The sequence below is a fragment of the Chiloscyllium plagiosum genome, chromosome 3 (assembly GCF_004010195.1).
Source record: "Chiloscyllium plagiosum isolate BGI_BamShark_2017 chromosome 3, ASM401019v2, whole genome shotgun sequence".
Classification (NCBI taxonomy): Eukaryota; Metazoa; Chordata; class Chondrichthyes; order Orectolobiformes; family Hemiscylliidae; genus Chiloscyllium; species Chiloscyllium plagiosum.
This window is the reverse complement of record NC_057712.1, coordinates 96096391-96117749: the sequence shown is the minus strand read 5'-3', so window position 1 is coordinate 96117749 and position 21359 is coordinate 96096391. Positions and strand designations below refer to the sequence as shown.

Below are 21359 nucleotides of genomic sequence, written 5' to 3'. Positions count from 1 at the left end.
AAAATAAGCTGGTGGTTTTATTACTTTATTAGTGAGAAGAAGATTGTGATCAGGAGCATCAAATTAGACTGATGGACATAAAGGATAATGAATACAAAGTAATTTCCGTAAAAATCATGATTCCACAATAAATTACTGCTTGACATCACGATCAGAATCCCTACAGTGTGGAATTCGGCTCATCAAGACCACACCATCCCCGCAAAGAATATCACACCCAAATCAACCCCATCCTTGTAAGCCTACATTCCCCATGGCTAACATACCTAGCCTAAACATTCCCAGACACTATAGGCAATTTAGCCTGACCAATCCAGCTAGCCTGCACATCTTTGGACTATGGAAGAAAACAGACACTGGGAGAATGTGCAAACTCCACACAGACAGCTGTACCAGGGTAGCATTGAACTTAGGTTCCTGGTGCTGTGAGGCAGCAGTGCTAACCACAGAGCCACCATATCACTCTGATATACTATATTGATGACTAATATGAAATTCATTTTACTCTATTAAAGGCAAATTTCAGAATTAGTATTAAAAAATTTAAACCCACGCAAAGTTATTTAGTAAAGGCAGTTTTAAGCACGAGGATGTCTAAAGATTGTCTGCAAGAGAATTGTAGTCCATTCAAACCCGTTAAATGTCCATATTTAATTTGATATCAGTGGTGCTTGCTCTTCATCAGTGTGAATCCCAGAGAGTGACCTACGTAAAGATAAAATGTACATCATTATTTAATTGAAGACAAATTTTCATATAATAGGATGATGAGGATGTAAAGATTTTCTTTTTATAGTCAAAAAAAGTATACTATTTTAAAAAAATGTTTTTGAACATGCAGGTGATTTACTTTCTAATCCAGATATTCAATGTTCTGAAAAATATTCTAATAATGGAAATCTAGTAAACCAAGTGCAATATCAACTTTTCAATGGTTAATTTAATTTGAAAGATATATCAATCATCCACTAACCAACCCGCACTCCCATTCTATTTCTTGCAGTCATTAAAGTACAAACCAAAATAACACAGAAATACTGATGTAATTTAATGCTAACATTTTTCTCATATGTTGTTAAAGCAGTTGTATAACGATGTAAGAAAACTTTTTTTCTATTATTCATTCAACAGAATGGAGATAACACTGTTTCCAGTGCTGAAATCCCTTGTTATCCTGTTGGTGAGTGGATTTCTTAAAATGAAGCAGTTTCTAGGGTGAAGGTACATCCACAGTGCTGTCGTGTAGGGAATTCTAGGATTTTAACTGAGGCAATGATGAAAGAACAGGGATATCGCTTTCTTTTATTTATTCATTTTACGGGATGTTGGGTCACTGGCTGACTCTCATGTATTGCCCATCCCTCGTTGCCCTTCAGAAAGTAGTGGTGAGTTGCTGCAGTCCATGTGCTGTAGATTGACCCACAATGCCATTAGGGAGGGAATTCCAGGATTCTGACCCAGCAACAGTGAAGTAAAGGCGATATATTTATGAGTCAGGATGATGAGTGACTTGGAGGGGAACTTGCAGGTGGTGGTGTTCCCAAGTACCTGCTGCTCTTATCTTGCCAGATGGAAGAAATCATGAGTTTAGAAGGTGCTGATGGAGGATCGTTGATAAATTTCTGCAGTGCATCTTGTAAATAGTACACACTGCTGCTACTGAGCATTGGTAATGGAGAGAGTGGATGCAGTGTCAATCAACGGGCTACTTTGTCCTGGACGGTGTCAAGCTTCTTGAGTGTTGTTGGGGCTGCACTCAACCAGGCAAGTAGGGAGTATTCCATCACACTCCTGGCTTGTGCTTTGTAGATTGTGGACAGGCTTCAGGAAGTCAGAAGGTGAGTTACTTGCTGCAGTATTCCTAGCCTCTGACCTGCTCTTGTAGCCACTGCATTAATGTGGTGAGTCCTGTTGAGTTTTTGATCCACGATAACTCCCGGAATGTTGATAGTAGGGAATTCAGTGATGGTAACACCATTAAATGTCAAGGGACGGTGGTTAGATTGTCTCTTATTGGTGATGGTCATCATGATGGCATTTGCAGAGCACGAATGTTACTTGCAACTTGTCAGCTCTTTTGTCCATGTTTGCAACAAGGTCATAATGAGGTCAGGAGCTGACTGACAGCACTGACAGGGAACCCAAACTAGGTGTTGCTGAGCAGGTTATTGCTGAGCAGGTGCTGCTTGACAGCACTGTTAATGATACCTTCCATCACTTTACTGATGATCGACTGTAGACTGATGGGGCAGTAATTGGCCGGGTTGGGTTTTTCCTGCTTTTTATGTACAGGACATACTTGGCTAGTTTTACACATTGTCGGTTATGTGCCAGTGTTGTAACTGTATAACTGTTGCTAGGGGAGCAGCAAGTTCTGGAGCACAAGTTTGCAGTACTATTGCCTGAATGTTGTCAGGACTATAGCTTTTGCAGTATCCGGTGCTGCTGACCATTTCTTGATATCACGTGGAGTGAATTGAATTGGCTGAAAAGCTGGTATTGATAATGCTGGGGACCAGTGGTGGAGGCTGAGATGGACCATTCACTTGGCACTTCTGGCTGAAGATTGCTACAAAAGCTACAACCTCACCTTTTGCATTGTTGTGCTGGGCTCTTCCATCGTTCAGGGTGGGGATATTTGTGGAGCCTCCTCCTGCATTGTTTAATCGTCCATTATCATTCATGACTGGATGTGGCAGGACTTCAGAGCTTAGATCTGATCCGTTGGCTGTGGGATCACTTAGTTCTAGCACTTGCTGCTTGTATTGATTGGCATGCAAGTAGTCCTGTTTGGTGGCTTTACCAGGTTGACACCTCATCTTCAGGTATGCCTGGTGCTGCTCCTGGCATACCTTCCTGCTCTCTCCATTGAACCAGGGTTGATCGCCTGACTTGATTGTAATGGTTGAGTGGGGATATGCTGGGCATGAGAATACAGATTGTGCTGGAGGACAATTCTGGTACTGTTGATGGCCTACATTACCTCACGGATGCCTAGTCTTGAGCTACTAGATCGGTTGGAAGTCTGTCTCATTTAGCACAGTTATAGTGCCACACAACACATGGAAGTTATTCTCAATGTGAAGGTAGGATGTCGTCTCCACAAGGAAAGTGCGGTGGTCGCTCTTACTAATAGTATCATGGACAGATGCTTTTACAGCTAGCAGATTGGTAAGGATGAAGTCAAATTTGTTTTCCCCTCTAGTTGGTTCCCTCATCACCTGCAGCAGACCCAGTCTAGCAGGTATGATCTTTAGAACCTGACCAGCTCAATCAGTAGTGCGTCTGCTGAGCCAGTCTTGGTGCTGGACATTCAAATACCCCACCCAGAGTCCTTTTTTGTCCTTGTCATCCTCGGTGCTTTCCTTGCCCTTGTTTAACCTGAAGCCACAAGCCTCCATTTGCTCCATTTTGCCAGAGTGGCAAGGAGAGGTGAAGTGAGGGCTGCAGAGAAGGGTGAGTTTTCCCGCATTAAAAGGGACTGACCTCGGGAGAGGGCCTCCATTTGCTGAAAGGTGAGTGGGAGGAGCAAAGGACTTCTGGGAAGTCATATTTGTGTGGTTGCGTTTCCCGAAACACTACTCAGGTAGTGTCTCCCACCCATCCTCCTCCTTTAACCAAAAAAAAGGTTCTGTGCGCCAGATTGGTAAGGTATCGAATTTATTTTTTATTCCTTATTTTTCAACAGTCTCTTTGGGAATTTAGAATAGTGGGAATGGAGGTGAGGGCAGTTGAATGTGCCTCCTGCAGAATGTGGGAGGTAAGGGTTGCCACTATATCCCTGCTGACTACATCTGCGAGAAGTGCACCCAACTCCAGCTCCTCGAAAACCGCGTTAGGGAACTGGAGCTAGAGCTGGATGAACTTCGGATCATTCGGGAGGCAGAGGGGGTTATTGAGAGGAGTTACAGGAAGGTAGTCACTCCTCAGGTACAAGAAAAAGGCAGATGGGTTACAGTCAGGGGACGAAAAGGAAACCGGCAGGCAGTGCAGGGATCCCCTCTGGCCATTCCCCTCAACAATAAGTATACCGTTTTGGATACTGTTGGGGAGGGGACAACTTACCAGGGGAAAACAGTGGGGCACAGGGCTCTGGCGCAGAATCTGTCCCTGCTGCTCAGAAGGGAAGGGGGAAGAGGAACAGAGCAGTAGTCATTGGGGACTCCATTGGGGACAGATAGGAGGTTTTGTGGGGACGAGAGACTCACAGTTGGTGTGTTGCCTCCAAGGTGCCAGGGTTCATGATGTCTCTGATCGTGTTTTTGGGATCCTTAAGGAGGAGGGGGAGCAGCCCCAGGTCATGGTCCACATAGGCACCAACGACATAGGTAGGAAGAGAGATAGGGATTAAGGCAGAAATTCAGGGAGCTAGGATGGAAGCTTAGAGCTAAGACGAACAGAGTTGTTGTCTCTGGTTTGTTGCCCGTGCCACGTGCTAGTGAGGGAGGGTTTTGGATCCTTGGATAATTGGGGCTCTTTCTGGGGTCGGTGGGACCTCTACAAGCAGGATGGTCTTCATCTGAAACAGAGGGGTACCAATATCCTGGGGGGGAAATTCGCTAAGACTATTGGGGTGGGTTTAAACTAATCCAGCAGGGGGATGGGAACCAAAATTGTAGTTCGAGTATAGAAAAGTTTAGAGTAGGGAGGTCCGAAATCAAGTTTCAGGGACGCAAGATGACACCGGCAAGCAAGATGTTGGTTTGAAGTGTGTCTATTTCAACGCCAGGAGCATCCGGAATAAGGTGGATGAACTTGCAGCATGGGTTGGTACCTGGGACTTCGATGTTCTGGCCATTTCGGAGACATGGATAGAGCAGGGACAGGAATGGTTGTTGCAGGTTCCAGGACTTAGATGCTTGAGTAAGAACAGAGAAGATGGTAAAAGGGGGAGGTGTGGCATTGTTGGTCAAGGACAGTATTACAGTTGCAGAAAGGATGTTTGTGGACTCGTCAACTGAGGTAGTATGGGCTGAGGTTAGAAACAGGAAAGGAGAGGTCACCCTGTTGGGAGTTTTCTATAGACCTCCGAATAGTTCCAGAGATGTAGAGGAAAGGATAGCAAAGATGATTCTCAATAGGAGTGAGAGAGACACAGGGTATTTGTCATGGGGGACTTCAACTTTCCAAATATTGACTGGGAACACTATAGTATGAGTACTATAGACGGGTTAGTTTTTGTCCAGTGTGTGCAGGAGGGCTTCCTGACACAGTATGTAGACAGGCCAACATGGGGCAAAGCCACATTAGATTTGGTACTGGGTAATGAGCCCGGCCAGGTGTTAGACTTGGAAGTAGGTGAGCACTTTGGTGATAGTGATCACAATTCTGTTATGTTTACTTTAGTGATAGAAAGGGATAGGTGTATACCACTGGGCAAGAGTTACAGCTGGGGGAAAGGCAATTATGATGCGATTAGGCAAGATTTAGGAAGCATAGGATGGGGAAGGAAACTGCAGGGGATGAACACATTAGAAATGTGGAGCTTATTCAAGGAAAAGCTCCTGAGTGTCCTAGATACGCATGTACCTGTCAGGCAGGGAGGAAACTGTAGAGTGCCGGAGCCATGGTTTACGAAGGAAGTGGAATCTCTAGTCAAGAGAAGGCAGCTTATGTTAGGATGAGATGTGAAGGCTCAGTTAGGGCACTTGAGGGTTACAAGGTAGCCAGGAAAGACCTAAAGAGAGCTCAGAAGAGCCAGGAGGGGACTTGAGAATAAGGATCAGGGTAAACCCTAAGGCTTTCTATAGGTATTTAAAGAATAAAAAGAATGACGAGAGTAAGATTAGGGCCAGTCAAGGATAGTAGTGGGAAGCTATGTGTGGAGTCAGAGGAGATGGGGAAGCACTAAATGAATATTTTTCGACAGTATTCACTGTAGAAAACGACAATGTTGTCAAGGAGAATACGGAGATACATGCGACTAGACTAGGTGGGATTGAGATTCACAAGGAAGAGGTATTAAAAATCCTGCAGAGTGTGAAAATAGATAAGTCCCCTGGGCCAGATGGGATTTATTCTAGGATCATCTGGGAAGCCAGGGAGGAGATTGCCAAGCCTTTGGCATTGATCTTTAAATCGTCATTGTCTACAGGAATAGTGCCAGAAGACTGGAGGATAGCAAATGTGGTTCCTATGTTCAAGAAGGGGAGTAGAGACAACCTTGGTAATTATAGACCAGTGAGCCTTACTTCAGTTGTTGGTAAAGTGTTGGAAAAGGTTGTAAGAGATAGGATTTATAATTATCTAGAAAAGAATAATTTGATTAGGGATAGTCAGCATGGTTTTGTGAAGGGTAGGTCTTGCCTCACAAACCTTATTGAGTTCTTTGAGAAGGTGACCAAACAGGTAGATGAGAGTAAACGGGTTGATATGGTGTATATGGATTTCAGCAAGGCGTTCGATAAGGTTTCCCCACAGTAGGCTATTGTACAAAATGCGGAGGAATGGGATTGTGGGAGATATAGCAGTTTTTGGCTTGTAATTGGGATCAGTAATTGGCTTGCTGAAAGAAGACAGGGTGGTGGTTGATGGGAAATATTCATCCAGTTACTAGTGGTGTACCGTAAGGGTCCACTGCAGTTCGTCATTTTTATAAACGACCTGGATGAGGGCGTAGAAGGGTGGGTTAGTAAATTTGCAGACGACACTAAGGTCGGTGGAGTTGTGGATAGTGACGAAGGATGTTATAGGTTACAGAGAGACATAGATAAGCTGCAGAGCTGGGCTGAGAGGTGGCAAATGGAGTTTAATGCGGACAAGTGTGAGGTGATTCACTTTGGTCAGAGTAACCGGAATGCAAAATACTGGGCTAATGGTAAGATTCTTGGTAGTGTAGATGAGTAGAGAGATCTCGGTGCCTAGGTACACAGATCCTTGAAAGTTGCCACCCACGTTGACAGGGTTGTTAAGAAGGCATACAGTGTTTTAGCTTTTATTAATAGAGAGATTAAGTTCTGGAACCATGAGGTTATGCTACAGCTGTACAAAACTCTGGTGCGGCCGCACTTGAAGTATTGTGTACAGTTCTGGTCACCGCATTATAAGGATGTGGAAGCTTTGGAAAGGGTGCAGAGGAGATTTACTAGGATGTTGCCTGGTATAGAGAGAAGGTCTTATGAGGAAAGGCTGAGGGACTTGAGGCTGTTTTCGTTGGAGAGAAGAAGGTTGAGAGGTGACTTAATACAGACATATAAGATAATCAGAGGGTTAGATAGTGTGGACAGGGAGAGCCTTTTTCCAAGTATGGTGACGGCGAGCACGAGGGGGCATAGCTTTAAATTGAGGGGTGATCGATATAGGACAGATATCAGAGGTAGTTTCTTTCCTCAGAGAATAGTAAGGATATGGAATGCTTTGCCTGCAACAGTAGTAGATTTGCCAACTTTATGTGCATTTAAGTCATCATTGGACAAGCATATGGACGTACATGGAATAGTGTAGATTAGATGGGCTTCAGATTGATATGACAGGTCGGCGCAACATCGAGGGCCAAAGGGCCTGTACTGCACTGTAATGTTCTATGTTCTGTGTTCATGGGGACTGGAATCAACATTGAGAACTCCCAGAGCAACCCCCTCCTGACTGTATACCATTGTGCCATCACCTCAGCTGGGTGTGTCTTGCTGGTGGAACTGAACATATCCAGGGATGGTGATGGTGGTATCTGTGACATTTTCTGTAAGGTATGATTCCGTGAGTATGACAATGTCGGTCTCTTGCTTGACCAGTCTGTGAGAAATTTTGGCACTAATTCTCCCAATTTTGGCACTAACCCCCAGGTGTTAGTGAGGAGGACTTTGCAGGGTCGACAAGGTTGTTCATCTAGTGTCTTTTCCAGTGCCTGATGTGCACATTGTCCCTTGTCCATTTAGTTGGTTGGATGCAAGTTTGGAAAGTGCAGTTAGAGATGGCTTAGTGGATTACAAATGAATCTTGCAGATAGTCCATTTTGCTTCCATTGTGCATTGATCATGAAGGGAGTATCATTCAAGTGGGTTGCTTTGTCCTGAATGGAATTATCTTGAGTGTTGCTGGAACTACTCACATTCAAATTAAAGTACAACATCCATCAGAATCCCATTGGAAATTCAGAAGTAAATTCTTTACCCCAGGGGGCTGTGGAAGCTCTGTTATTGAGCAGGTTCAAGTCAGAAATCGATAGATGTCTGGAAACTAAATGACATTAAGGCATATAGAGATTCTGTGCAAAAATGGCAATGAGGAGATGATCAACCATGTTCAAGTTGGTGGCAAACTCAATGGGCTGAATCCTGTTCTTACTTGCCTACTCAAAAGTGGGATGTGGAACCCGTTAGAGCAAAGAGTAGTTGAAAAGAATAATAATGATGCTTACAGGGAAAACTAGATAAACAGATGAGGGAGAAGGAAAAAATGGTTACAGTGGTACTGAGAAAAAAATAGCCCAAGGCTTGAGTACAGTATAAATACTTGCACAGACTGAATGGTTCATTTCTGTCGTATTCCTGTGTAATCATTCTTGCCTATTCTTAAAAAATGTCACCATTCCCTCATTCACTCTTACACTGCAGCGTTCTTTTCAATTTAAGAAGATGAAAATACAAATACAAACCTCCTTTTTTGAAATATTTCCACTATAAAGAACAAACCCAGCAAGGAACCCTGAAGATAGAAGAAAAGAAAATTGCAGATGTTGATTATTAAAGCGATCTTAGTTTTCAAATTTTATTTTTAAAATTGTGCAGTTTCGACTTTCAATATTCTATGCATCACCCGCGTTGTGCTTACTTACAAAAAAGAGTGGAAAGCTTCCTTGTATGAATGCAGCCCACTCAAAACCCAATTTTTCATATAGATATCCACCCAGTGTTGGTCCTACAAATGACCTGATTTAAAAGAAAATAAAAGGTAAAATTCGATTTTGAAAGATTATTTTGTACAATTGCAAAATTTATGATTTTCTGATTACAGCCTTTATTATCTTTAGCAGTACCATCTCTTCTGGTCGGTCAATGTGTCAGCTCCAGCGGCTTAGAGTTGTGATGACCATATTAAACTCGTGAAGCTAAAATTAAAGTTAAAACTTAATTCAAAGCTTGTAATGTGTACTAGCAGCAGTAGTTATATCTCCAAACCTGGAGGTGCAATGTTTGGATTAGTTAACAGCACTGGGCAGTAGTTGTGTGGCAAGACTGTTAAATGGCATTGCATTCTTGCTTCTTCACACTTCGATCAATGTGAGTGAATAGATACATAAGTATCAAACAGCTGCTTCGTTGAAATTGTGAAATTAATTATATACAGTTGGTATAATTTGAGGCAGTGTTATTTAGAACACTAGTTTGGGTCAGGACGTTGGGTACAAAATAAAACACTGCAGTAAATAAAACTTCCACATTTATTAAATACCACAAAAAAATGAAATGTATTGTTTCATAACATGATATTCTCTAAGCATAAAGAGCTAGGACTTTTTAACAGGAGTCGGGAAGGGTGACACCAATGCTATTTAAAAATGAGATGTGAATGCATACAATAATATGCTGAACTTATTTAATAAATTAGTGTATGTATTTTATTAAGACATCTTCATGTAACAGGCCCTTCCTGGAGCATGTTCCTTCTCATCTGCTGTCACAAATTAAAAAAAACATATTTAAACAGTGGATTACAAGTTGGGAAGTGCAGTTGGAGGTGGAGTTATCCCAGCTCCAACACCCTGTGCCATTAATCGAATGGATCCTCCTAGTATCTAAGTTCTACAGCTTCCCCAAACATTAAGCTAGTAATTTCCCTCTTGACCTGATTGGCCAGCACATCTGGTTACAAAAATTCAAATATTACACTTGATTATATGAGCACATGGAGCTAAAGAATTTAAAACAGACTAAGACACAAAAGTACTGGCTACCTCATTAGATATACCAAAACTACTAAAATACTAACCTAAGAAATTAAACATATTTCTATATAGAAACAAGTGCAGATACATACCCCAAACACCAACAAGCTCCAAACATTCCAGACACTAGACCTAAAGTACCAAGTCCCTCTTCAAATCCATTCTCACTGGATGAAAAGGTGAAAGTCAATGTCAATTATTACTATCAAATCTCACTCGGTCGTTAAAACTTGTTCATTGGTATGCTTCTGTATTTAAAATTTCAGGTGTGATAAGTCATCAACTTCTCAATTAGCATACCAAATGTAAATTAATTTTAAGAGTTTGAATCATCACTAGTCTAGTAATCCAAAGACTCAGGCTAATAATCTGGGAACATGACTTGAGATTGTGAAATTTGCATTTAAAAAGTCTTGAACTCAATAGTAGCAGATAGGTTTGTTAGAGACACTCAAAACTGGATTGAAAGTTATATGAATCAACCAATTTTATTATTATCATGCTGTCTCCAGCATGGGTATATCTTGTTGACTCCGTGGATGGATTAGTGGCAGCCATGGAGACCGTGGTCCTGGAGAATTCAGTGACTCCTGGAAATGCACTCCATTGCTTTAGCCATTGGTGCTCAGCATCAGTGGTAAGGCAAGGGGTAATCAGGAGCTTCAACTTTACTCAAGCATCTCTTCCTCTTGAGGAGGCAAGATAGTGCAAACAGATATCCAGTCAGAAAGAGGAAGAAAATACAAGTGCCCCAAGTTTTCTGAGAATGACAGAATTGTAATGGTGCAGAAAAAGGCCATTCAACCATCATGTCAGCATTGGTTTCCTGAGCATTTTAACTTCATACCACTCTCTTCCTTCAACCCTGTAATCCTGCATTTTGTTTCTATTTGAATAATTATCCAATTCCCTCCTGAATGCTTCAATTGAATTTGCCTCCACCATACTTCCAGGCCATTGTCTAACTACTCACTAGCTCAATAAGTTTTTCCTCATCTCACATTTGCTTAGTTGCAAAACACCTTAAACTGCGCATTCTGGTTCTTGATCTAATTATAGCCCCCAAAATAAGGTCTATCAACAGAGGTAGAGGGGAGAGCTGGTTAATGAGATGATCCAGGGAGCCAAGCCACTATCCTTTTGGGGGAAGACCAGAACTTCCATGACATCAACCTGAAGGGAAAAAAAAGGACTGCTGCTAAGAAAGACCACCAAAAGCTACCACAAAAGACTGCAAGACATTTGGGATATGGAATAGCATTGCGTCCTAGCCTCCATTTTAGAGAACAGCTTCAGGATCAGTAAAGCATTCGCATCTGTCTTGAGCCATACATGCCCTTTCCTTTCTAATTAACTGTTGTACCATATCTAAACTGCTGTTTCTGAATAAATGGTCAGAATGTTCTTATAAATTGTCAACTGCCTACATTAGGTAGTTGTGATCACAAACCCCAGTCTCCAGAATCAACAGTAGTGTTAATCCTAAATAAAAACTGAAAGAACTATGCATGCTGTGTAAATCAGAAACAAACACAGAAATTGTTGGAAAAGCTGAGCAAGTCTATGAAGTGAAATCAGGTCTGGTGACTCTTCCCAGTTCTGAGGAAGGGTCACTGGACCCAAAACGTTAACTCTGGCTTCTCTTGACAGATGCTGTCAGACCTGCTGAGCTTTTCCAGCAATTTCTGTTTTTGTAATGTAAATCTACCTGTCTAATTGAGGCATTAAATTCCTGTCTGTCATATAAACAAAGCTTTACTTCAGTAGAGTGTTCAATTATCACATAAGCATTTCAGTTCACTTCACAGATTTGGCTTGTAAATTACTTCTTACTGCAGGCTAGCATGAGGATTCAGTTGGATTTATGACTAAGCTGCACCAGCTTTCATAAAATGCAATGTGAAATGCTCATGCCTCTTACTAATGTCAGATATTTCCAAATGTTGCATGAATCCAGAGTCAGAACCCAATGTGACAATAAGGTTGGAAGCTCTGCTAAGCAATGTCGTCAACTATGCCTTGGTGTTACCAGAGGTTTCAACACCCAAATGACACTTTGCATCAATCCAAAGCTAAGAGCACTTGTTCACACAGGCACTACACTCCCAGTATGTTTCATCATAGGTGAATTTGTGCAGACTAATGGACAAGTAGGCTTTCTTTTCCTGTGCATTGACAAAACAGAAAATTGTACACAGCAAGTTCTGAATTTGGAAAAGTCATGTATCTCAAATAGGCAGGCTACTTGGATAAATTAACATGTACACCAGGGCCAGAGCAGAAAAAAGAGAGATGGTAACATGAATATTTATCTACGCATTTCTAATTTTTCATTTCAGGATTATAACAAATTCCGACTGTAAATAATATAAAGTACTGCTCATGCTTTCAGGACAGCATGGTGATGGTGTTCAAACATTGACAAAACTGACATAACAAACCTCTTGAAGGTGGGCAGCCAGGAAATCCAAGGGCTGCTTTCTAACTGAACAAAGATGGAAATGAAGACCAAATCTGAAGAGATGGTGAGTGCAGAATATAATACGTGGATAAATATTCATGTTACCATTGTCAAAGTCAGCCAGTTAAACTTTCCTCAGTTACAATAAACATGATTATTAAAAAAAGTACCTTTTAAAGTTGAAAATAATACATCATAATTTTAAAATTCTTACTAAACACAGGAGATAATTTCTGGGAAAACAGGAATTCCACTTAAGCTGAGCGAAATCCCACTGATTACCAGCATCAAAACAAACATCCAGAGCCGGCTGCAAAGGAAACAAATAAAATTGAATCTTAGAAATGTTTCTATTTTGAGTCAGGTAAGTATCATTCATCTAGTATTTGAGATACATTCTTTTAAAAAAAGATTATGCCCTCTCCCCATAAACTAATAACCTATGATGATTGAGTACCAGATCAAACATTTTCAGTTGGTTTGCCAATGATTTGCAGATTGATTGTGTCATAAAGTCAAAAATTATTAAAACAACTGTAAAATGGAGCATAATTCCTGGAAATGTAAAATTATCCTCCTGATGAGAAGTGTGGAAAAGTTTTTTTTTCAAAAATTAGGAAAAATATTAATGATGTGGAGGTGCTGGTGTTGGACAGGGGCGGACGAAGTTAAAAATCACACAACTCCAGTCTATAGTCCAACAGGTTTATTTGGAAGTACAAGCTTTTGAAGTGCAGCTCCTTCATCAGGATGCTAGTGGAGCAGGATCATAGGACACAGAATTTATAGCAAAAGATCATATTGTCAAACAACCGATGTGATATACTGAACAAACCTGGATTGCTTTAAGTCTTTCATCTTTTAGAATGGATTGCAGGTTTTGATTCATTAATATGTAAATCCCAGAACTCCTTTCAAGTCACATTCCCAAGATAACTTAAGGTTTTATAAAAAAGAGGTGACATCTCAAATCAGACAATGCATTAACGGTGTGAGTTTAGAGTCTGTACGTATTCCTATCTTGAGTCAGACTGGTCCTATTTCCAAAGTAGGAATTTTTAAATGATCACATGGATTATAAAAAATATTGACTGCCTACAGATGTGTGTTTTCTGAACAAAATAGACTGCGTCTGTCAATACAATTCTGCAAATGCAAATTCACCCCATAGACTTGTATGTCTGTGTGCATGTGAGTGTATGTGTATGTTTGAGAGCGCTTATGTGTGTGCATGCTTGATAGAGTGTGTGTGTGAGAGTGAGTAAATGCCTATGAGAGGGTGTGTGTAGGGGAGGTGTGTGTGTGTCTGAGATAGCGTGTATGAGAGAGGGTCTGCGTGAGTGTGAGAGTATGTAAGAGAATGCGTGTGTGTGTGTGAAAATAGTGTAGTGGGGTCACCTGAAGTGTGACATGAAAAGTATTAAGTGTGATGCACACAGCGATTTGGCTGTACGTGGATAAGGGCGAGCCTGTGGATGTGATGTACTTAGACTTGCAGAGATTATTTAACTGACAGCCACATCAAAAGTTCTTGCACAGAAATAAGAGCTTGCCATGTAGCACATAATATATTGATGCGAATAGTGTATTGGTTAGGTAACAGGAAATGGAGAATAGGCATAGATTGATTATTTTTCTATTGATGAGACGTATTAAGCGGAATGCCACAGGATTCAATATTGGGGCCTCACTATTTACAACGAATATTAATGATTTAGGATGAAAGGAACTTTACTTGAGGAGTGCTGTAAAAGCACATTTTGAAGTTCTTCATTTTGCACTCATCAGGACAGGAAATATCAACGTAAAGGGAAAACAACCTGTTTGTATTGGCTGAGAACTACAAACAGTTTTTTCCTTTGCTCTGGTATTTCTTACAAATCTTGCTGATGCATGCAAGGCATAAAACTTTGACAAAATGAGTACTGCTGAAAAAAGATCCAACTTCTGTACCACTAAACAACTGAATATATGGTTGCTAAATTGTTGATGACACAAAGATAGGAAAGAAAGTTTGAAAGGACACAGAGATTGCAAAGGAAATGGTAATATAGAAATATTATGAGGAAATGTTGTTCAAGTTGGCCCTGTAATAATTGGAGTTTAGAAGAAAGAGGTGAAGTTATTGAAGTATATAAGATCTTGAGATCTGACAGGGTAGTCTGCTTCCTTTTACTGCAAAATCTAGAACCAATGATCACAGTGTCAGAATAAAGGATTTAGGACTGTGATACATTTTTGAGGGTTTGAGAATCTTTGAAATTCTCCGATTCAGAAGATTACAGATATTCAGTCAATTAGTATATTCAGGACAAGGATCAATAGATGCTTTGGGTACTAAGGAAATCAAATGATATAAAGATATAAAAGAATGGAGTTGATGTACAAATTCATCCATATTATTATTGAATGGTGGAATAGGTTCAAGGGAATGCCTGTGTCCTGATGAAATGCTTTTGCTTGAAATGTCAATTTTCCTGCTCCTCGGATGCTGCCTGACCTGCTGTGCTTTTCCAGCTCCACACTCTTGACTCTAATCTCCAGCATCTGCAGTCCTTACTTTCACCCTGTATCCCTGGTGCTCCTGCTTACACTTCTAAATTTACATACGGTGTTACCGGATATCAAATCTTAAGAAACAAGAGATGGATTGCCTAAATGTAGTGAATGTCATAATTACTTTGTAAATACTTACATGACAACGCTATCTGACATGTACAACCTGATCAGTAAAACAGACTTCAGGATTAGCAGTTTTTCCCACTTTGACAGACTGTACTGCTTTAATCAAATAACAGAAGGAAACCATTTGACCTTTTATGCCTATACCAAGTCCATGAAAAAATATCAATAAGATCTACTCTCCTTTACTTTCCCTACAGCCTTGAAATTGTCTTGCATTCAAGTTTTTAGCTAATTTCCGTTAGAAAATATTACCAGCCTTGCAGACAAAGCATTCCAGATCACAACATAATATTACTGAAAGTAAAAACTTAAGAAAACAAAACAAAACAAAATAATACATACCACTTGATATGAAAAATAGGTGCTGGTCCCAATAAAAAAAAGCTAACAGCAATCAGCCAACTTCCAATAAGCATTAGCCACTTCCTAATTCTCTGGAATTGGGAGGAAGAATGAGAAAGATAATAAAATGTAAATAAATTAAAACTGAACAAGAAGAACACATTCTCTCCCACCTTTTTACAAATTCCAGATTATGTTTTGTAAGATTTCAATGAAACAATATGTCTGCGTAAGATATTCTACACCAACGATTAAACCTTTGGCGATGATACTGAATGCATGAATCAATTATAGATCTCAATAAAACTTGGCAACAATTAGATGTGAATCTAGATCCTGGAATTTTATAAAAGGGAGCTGTGATGAAATGACATTTGATAAAACATGTAGAGGGCTATTTATTTAGAATGTTGTAAAATATTGTGGATGTCTCAACTGCAATGGTGGAATTCATCACAACTCTCAAAATATGAATAGAGATTTCAGAGTATGGTGCTGGATGTTGATTGGGCTGAAACCTCCTCAGTGAATTGAATGCTCTCGGTAAAGGAAAACCTCCAGGAAGACCTGTGTAATGGTAATGAGGTGGAGCTAACTCAGCATGGTAAACCAAGGAATCTTAAAGACATAAATAGAAAGCGGGTCATGCCACCAGCGCTTTATCCAGAGGCTCACTGATGATGTTACCTTGTATGGTGACAAAACGTCTGAAATGAACCTTCCAGCTCAGCGAGCAAACTTACATCCAGAACCTCAATCTGAGCTACAAACCTTCTCAAAACTCGCTAGTACAGGTGTGGTGTTCCCAAGTATCAGTTGTCCTTTTCTTTGTAGGTGGAAGCTGTCAAGAGTTTGGAAGGTGCTGTTTAAGGATATTTGATGATTTTCTTTCAGTGCATCTTGACAACAGTACACACTGCTGCTGAGGTGTCATTGGTAGAGGGAGTGGATGGTTATAGATATGGTGCCAATCAAGTGAGCTGCTTTGTTTAATTTTAATATCATTTATTGTCACATGTACCTAGGTACAGTGAAGGTTTGTTTTGCATGCAGTACAGGCAGATCACACCACAGAAAGTGCAATAGGGTAACATAACAGAGGAAAGAATACAATGTTACAGCCGCAGAGAAGGTGCACAGAGAGAAAGACAGAGAAAGCAACATTAAATCTAAAATTTGAAAGGTCCATTCAGAAGTCTAATAACAGTGGGGAAGAAGCTGTTCTTGAATCTATCCATACGCATATACAAACATTTAGTTCTTCTGCCTGACAGAAGAGGCTGGAAGACAGTATAACTGGGGTGAAAGGGGTTTTGATTATGTTGGCTGCTTTCCCGAGGCAGCGGGAAGTACAGATGCAGTTAATGGTTGGAAGGCTGGTTGCGAGATGGATTGGGCTGTGTTCACGGCTCTTTGTACTTTCTTGCAGTCTTGGGAAGAGTAGAGTCATTGAGATGTACAGCATGGAAACAGGCTCTTCAGTCCAACTCGTCCATGCCGACCAGATATCCCAACCCAATCTAGTCCCACCTGCCAATACCCGGCCCATATCCCTCCAAACCGTTCCTATTCATATACCCATCCAGATGCCTTTTTAATATTGCAATTGAACTAGCCTCCACCACTTCCTCTGGCAGCTCATTCCATACACATACCACCCTCTGCGTGAAAAAGTTGCCCCTTATGCATGCTAAATTGCCCATAATAGGTTATTCAGGGATGGATAGGTTAGGTGCATTAGTCAGGGGTAAATGTAGAGTAATACAGTTGGGGAATGGCTCTGGGTGGGCCACTCCCCGGAGGGCCAGGGTGGACCCGTTGGGCTAAAGGGCCTGTTTTTACACTATAAGGATTCTATGATTCAGAGTGAACAGACATCCCATGAGAAATAGCAGCCAGCAATTAACACGTTTTAACCCATTGCCTGTCTCCTGGGACAGAAGTCCTTCAAATCTTTATGCACTATAGATGAAAAATGTAACACTATAGTACTGTGTACAAAGGGGCTCTTGTGAGAGCTGTATATTGGGATTCTATTGCTACCTCAAACTGATGCTGTGATTGCTGAATAAAGAGACTATTTTCAGCACTCACCAATTGTGGTTGTTATTTGAACATGATCCCACAATATCAAGCCAGGGCATTAATCCTTATACAAAGAAAAGCGTGCAGGAGGGCGTGCCAAAAGTTGCATCAAAGAATATCTAAAAGCTTGGTGAAGCCCCAACGCAGAACTATTGCACGTTTCTGTGGTTTTATGACTAAATGAGGAAGATTCTTCCCATATTTGCTTAATTCTGCTGGGCTGTACAATCTGAACACAAAACACTTGTTTTGACAATCTATAAAAATGGTACAATATGATAAAGATATCAGGAACTTCAGAATTTCTACCTGAAAAAAAAATCAAGGTCCAGTTAATCATTTTCTACCCTCCTGCTGATCACGAGTGATAATTGAGCTATTGACTAATCATAGAAATTAATTTCAGATCCTAATAAAAGATGCAGTAAGACCTCATTGGAGGAGATCTTTTGAAACTACAAGTTTGAAGTCACCTTTTTATTGAACAAAAGGATAAACATCTTGCTTACAAGAAAATTGAGAACTTATTTTGATAACAGTCAACGTGTTGCAATGAGTCAGATGAAATGTATGAGAGCCATTCATTAATTACAGTTCTTACCTTTATCCATTCCTCTTTGTCCTGATCAGAGTTCTCAAATCACGCTGTGATGCATCCAGACAGAATGCTTTCTATGGTGCATCTATAAAAATTGGTATGAGTCCTTGTGGACGTATTGTCCTTGACAGTATCAAGCCTCTTAATGTTGATAGAGCTGCACTCATCCAGGCAATTGGGGAATACCTTATGATACTCCTGACTTGTGCCTTGTAATTGATGGTCAGGCTTTTGAGGAATCAGGAGGTCAATTACATATTACAGGATTTCTGGCCTCTTGAAGCCACAGTATTTATATGGCTAATCCAGTTCAGTTGCTAGTTAATGGAAATGCCCCAGGATGTCTGTAGTGGGAGGGGAATTCAGTGATGGTAATGCAATTGAATGTCAAAGGGTCATGGATATATTGTCTCCCATTGGAGATGGTCACTGCCTGGCATTTGTGTGGCATGAATGTTACTTGCCTCTTTTCAACCTAAGCCTGGATATTGACCAGATCGTGGTTGAGAGTGTGGTGCTGCATTTGGACATGGACTGCTTCAGTATCTGAGGACTTGAGAATGAGTGTAATCAATCATCAGCAAACATCCCCACTTACGATCTTATGATGGAGAGAAGAATGTGATGAAGCAGCTGAGGATGATTAGGCCCAGGACGCTAGCCTGACAAACACAGCAGCCAATTTACATACGCTATGTTCCCAAAAACTGCAATAAGATAATAACTGGATGATCCATTTTTGAGAGATGTTGGCTGAGGGGTAAATCTTGGCCAGGAAAATTTTTTCTTTTATAAAATAATGTTTAGTTACACCTTAGAGGCCAGAATGTGCTACACTGCACTGCAGTGTCAGCCTTGGTTTTTGGACTCAATCCTAGGGAATGAGAGTGAACCCATAATCCTTTGATTCACTGAGTGACAGATGAAATGTATCTGAAATTTTATTTATTTTATTCATAGAAATGATATTATAAACAGGTTTTTGTAAAAAGACTGTAAACTTTGTAGGTACGTAAATTCATAAATTGGAATGATGATTGATTTACAGCATTTGTTTGAATCAAAGTATTAAAATCAAATCTGCTTAAACGCTGATGAACAAAATCAATAGAACAAAAGAGGGATTTATAATGATGGGTAAAGAATCTGCATTTAGGAATTAAAAGTTTCAAAACACAAAAAACATTCAAGCTAGTCTGCATACTTACTGGTACATTATCACTTAAATATCCAAGTAATGGGGAGGATAGAGCATATGACAAAGCGAATCCTAGAAACACTAGTCCTATATATCCAGAGTGCAGGTTGAACTGGAGAATAAATAAAAGAAAGTATATTCAACACTGATCAAGTCATAACTCAAGGAACATTCAAAGGGCTTTAATCCAGCAGTCAAATGGTTTTTAAAAATGTATATATTGATATGTTGATCATATTACGACATATCACTCTTAGGTATTTTAAAACAGCCATCCTCAGAGAAAACATTTATTTGATTTCTGGTATTACATTTATAAAATCCAGTGGTACACTTTAAGAGAACATTACATTACATGTTGGATGCTGAAAAGTTTCTGTTAATATTCAGATATACTGTAAGGCCATTTGATAATATGTACAAAACCAGTGATACACTATTACCTGAAGGTTGACATTTTAATGACACTTACATCTAAACATAATAACACAAGAATTTCAGCCCCTTCAGCCTATTCTAGTCCTGCATAGAATTTAGAATACAGAAACAAGGTCAGTTGACCTATGTGGTTTTATGGTTCATAAGGTGGTTTGGGTGGATCTTCATGAAGGTTAGAGTGTTGGTGGGAAGATGCATTTCCAAAGAATCGGAGTAGAACCTTTCCCAAATAAAATATCCCAAACTGTGCACCTTTCTTCTGTCTTCTCTTTCTGCATGTTTTAAAGGGAAGACAGAATTAGAATGTGGAAGCAGGCACAAGTTGGTCACTTATGGGCCTCAAGATAGATGGTAGCTGGGCTATTGGACACCTCGTCGACCTGCCAAAATATGCAAGATAGGTCTGGGCTGGGCAGGACAGAAGTAGGTCACCTGTTTCTCTACTTTCAAATATGCTGAACTTAAGGAAACACGTAGGATACAAATAAAGAAATTCAAAGACAGGAATTCTTACCTTCTCAGTTACAAACAGTGATATGGTGGGATCCAGAAAGCCAATACAAGAACTTATAGAAATTATAATCAGGCACACAAATGTTATTTTGGGGATTGCAAGTAGTTTCCAGAATGACTCTTTGCTGGCAATTCCACCTAAAAATCAACAGCTTTGATCAACATATATTCCACAGTATTTTAACAATATCTTCCACAGCTGCATTATACAGTTTTGCAGAGTGTGTAACATTTTCAACATACTTATTGTAAGCATTGCACACTTACCTTCATCGCTCAGACCATTGTGCACAATAGGAGTTGGGATGTCATGTTGAAGTTAGAGTCATAGTCGTAGAGATGTACAACACGGAAACAGGCCATTCGGTCCAACCTGTCCATGCCGACCAGATATCCCAACCCAATCTAGTCCCACCTGCCAGCTCCCGGCCCATATCCCTTTAGATTAGATTGCCTATAGTGTGGAAACAGGCCCTTCGGCCCAACCAGTCCACACTGACCCATTTCCCTCTGACAAATTGACACTATGGGGCAATTTAGCATGGCTAATTCACCTGATCTGCACATCTTTCCCAGATGGGAATCGAACCTGGGGCCCTGGTGCTGCAAGGCAGCAGTGCTAACCACTGAGCCACTGTACAGCCCCTCCAAATCTTTCCTATTCATATACCCATCCAAATGCCTCTTAAATGTTACAATTATACTAGTCTCTACCACTTCCTCTGGCAGCTCATTCCATCCACATACCACCCTCTGTGTGAAAACATTGCCCCTTAGGTCTCTTTTATATCTTTCCCCTCACCTTAAACCTATGCCCTCGAGTTCTGGACTCCCCAACCAGGGAAATGACTTTGCCTATTTATCCTATCCATACCCCTAATAATTTTATAAATACTAAGGTCACCCCTCAGCCTCTGACGCTCCAGGGAAAACAGCCTCAGCCTGTGCAGCCTCTCCCTATAGCTTAAATCCTCAAACCCTGGCAACATTCTTGTAAATCTTTTCTGAACCCTTTCAAGTTTCACAACGTCTTTCCGATAGGAAGGAGACCAGAATTGCACACAATATTCCAACAGTTGCCTAACCAATGTTCTGTACAGCCGCAACATGACCTCCCAACTCCTGTACTCAATACTCTGACCAATAAAGGATAGCA

At 40.6% G+C, this 21359-nt stretch overlaps 1 protein-coding gene across 4 annotated transcripts in view; it reads right to left on the bottom strand.

The window, feature by feature from the left end:
- Window positions 1–9: 9 nt before the first annotated feature.
- The window catches only part of slc18b1 (solute carrier family 18 member B1), a 63852-nt gene continuing 42502 nt past the window's right edge, over window positions 10–21359 (bottom strand). For all 4 annotated transcript variants that reach the window (XM_043686646.1, XM_043686660.1, XM_043686654.1 and 1 more), the window contains 8 exons: window positions 20205–20341; window positions 19263–19364; window positions 15372–15463; window positions 12559–12654; window positions 9976–10050; window positions 8774–8867; window positions 8594–8643; window positions 10–705 (listed from right to left, as the gene is read on the bottom strand). In XM_043686646.1, coding sequence (XP_043542581.1) covers window positions 651–705; window positions 8594–8643; window positions 8774–8867; window positions 9976–10050; window positions 12559–12654; window positions 15372–15463; window positions 19263–19364; window positions 20205–20341 — 701 coding nt within the window. In that variant the 3' untranslated portion in view covers window positions 10–650. The remainder of the gene's footprint in view (window positions 706–8593; window positions 8644–8773; window positions 8868–9975; window positions 10051–12558; window positions 12655–15371; window positions 15464–19262; window positions 19365–20204; window positions 20342–21359) is intronic.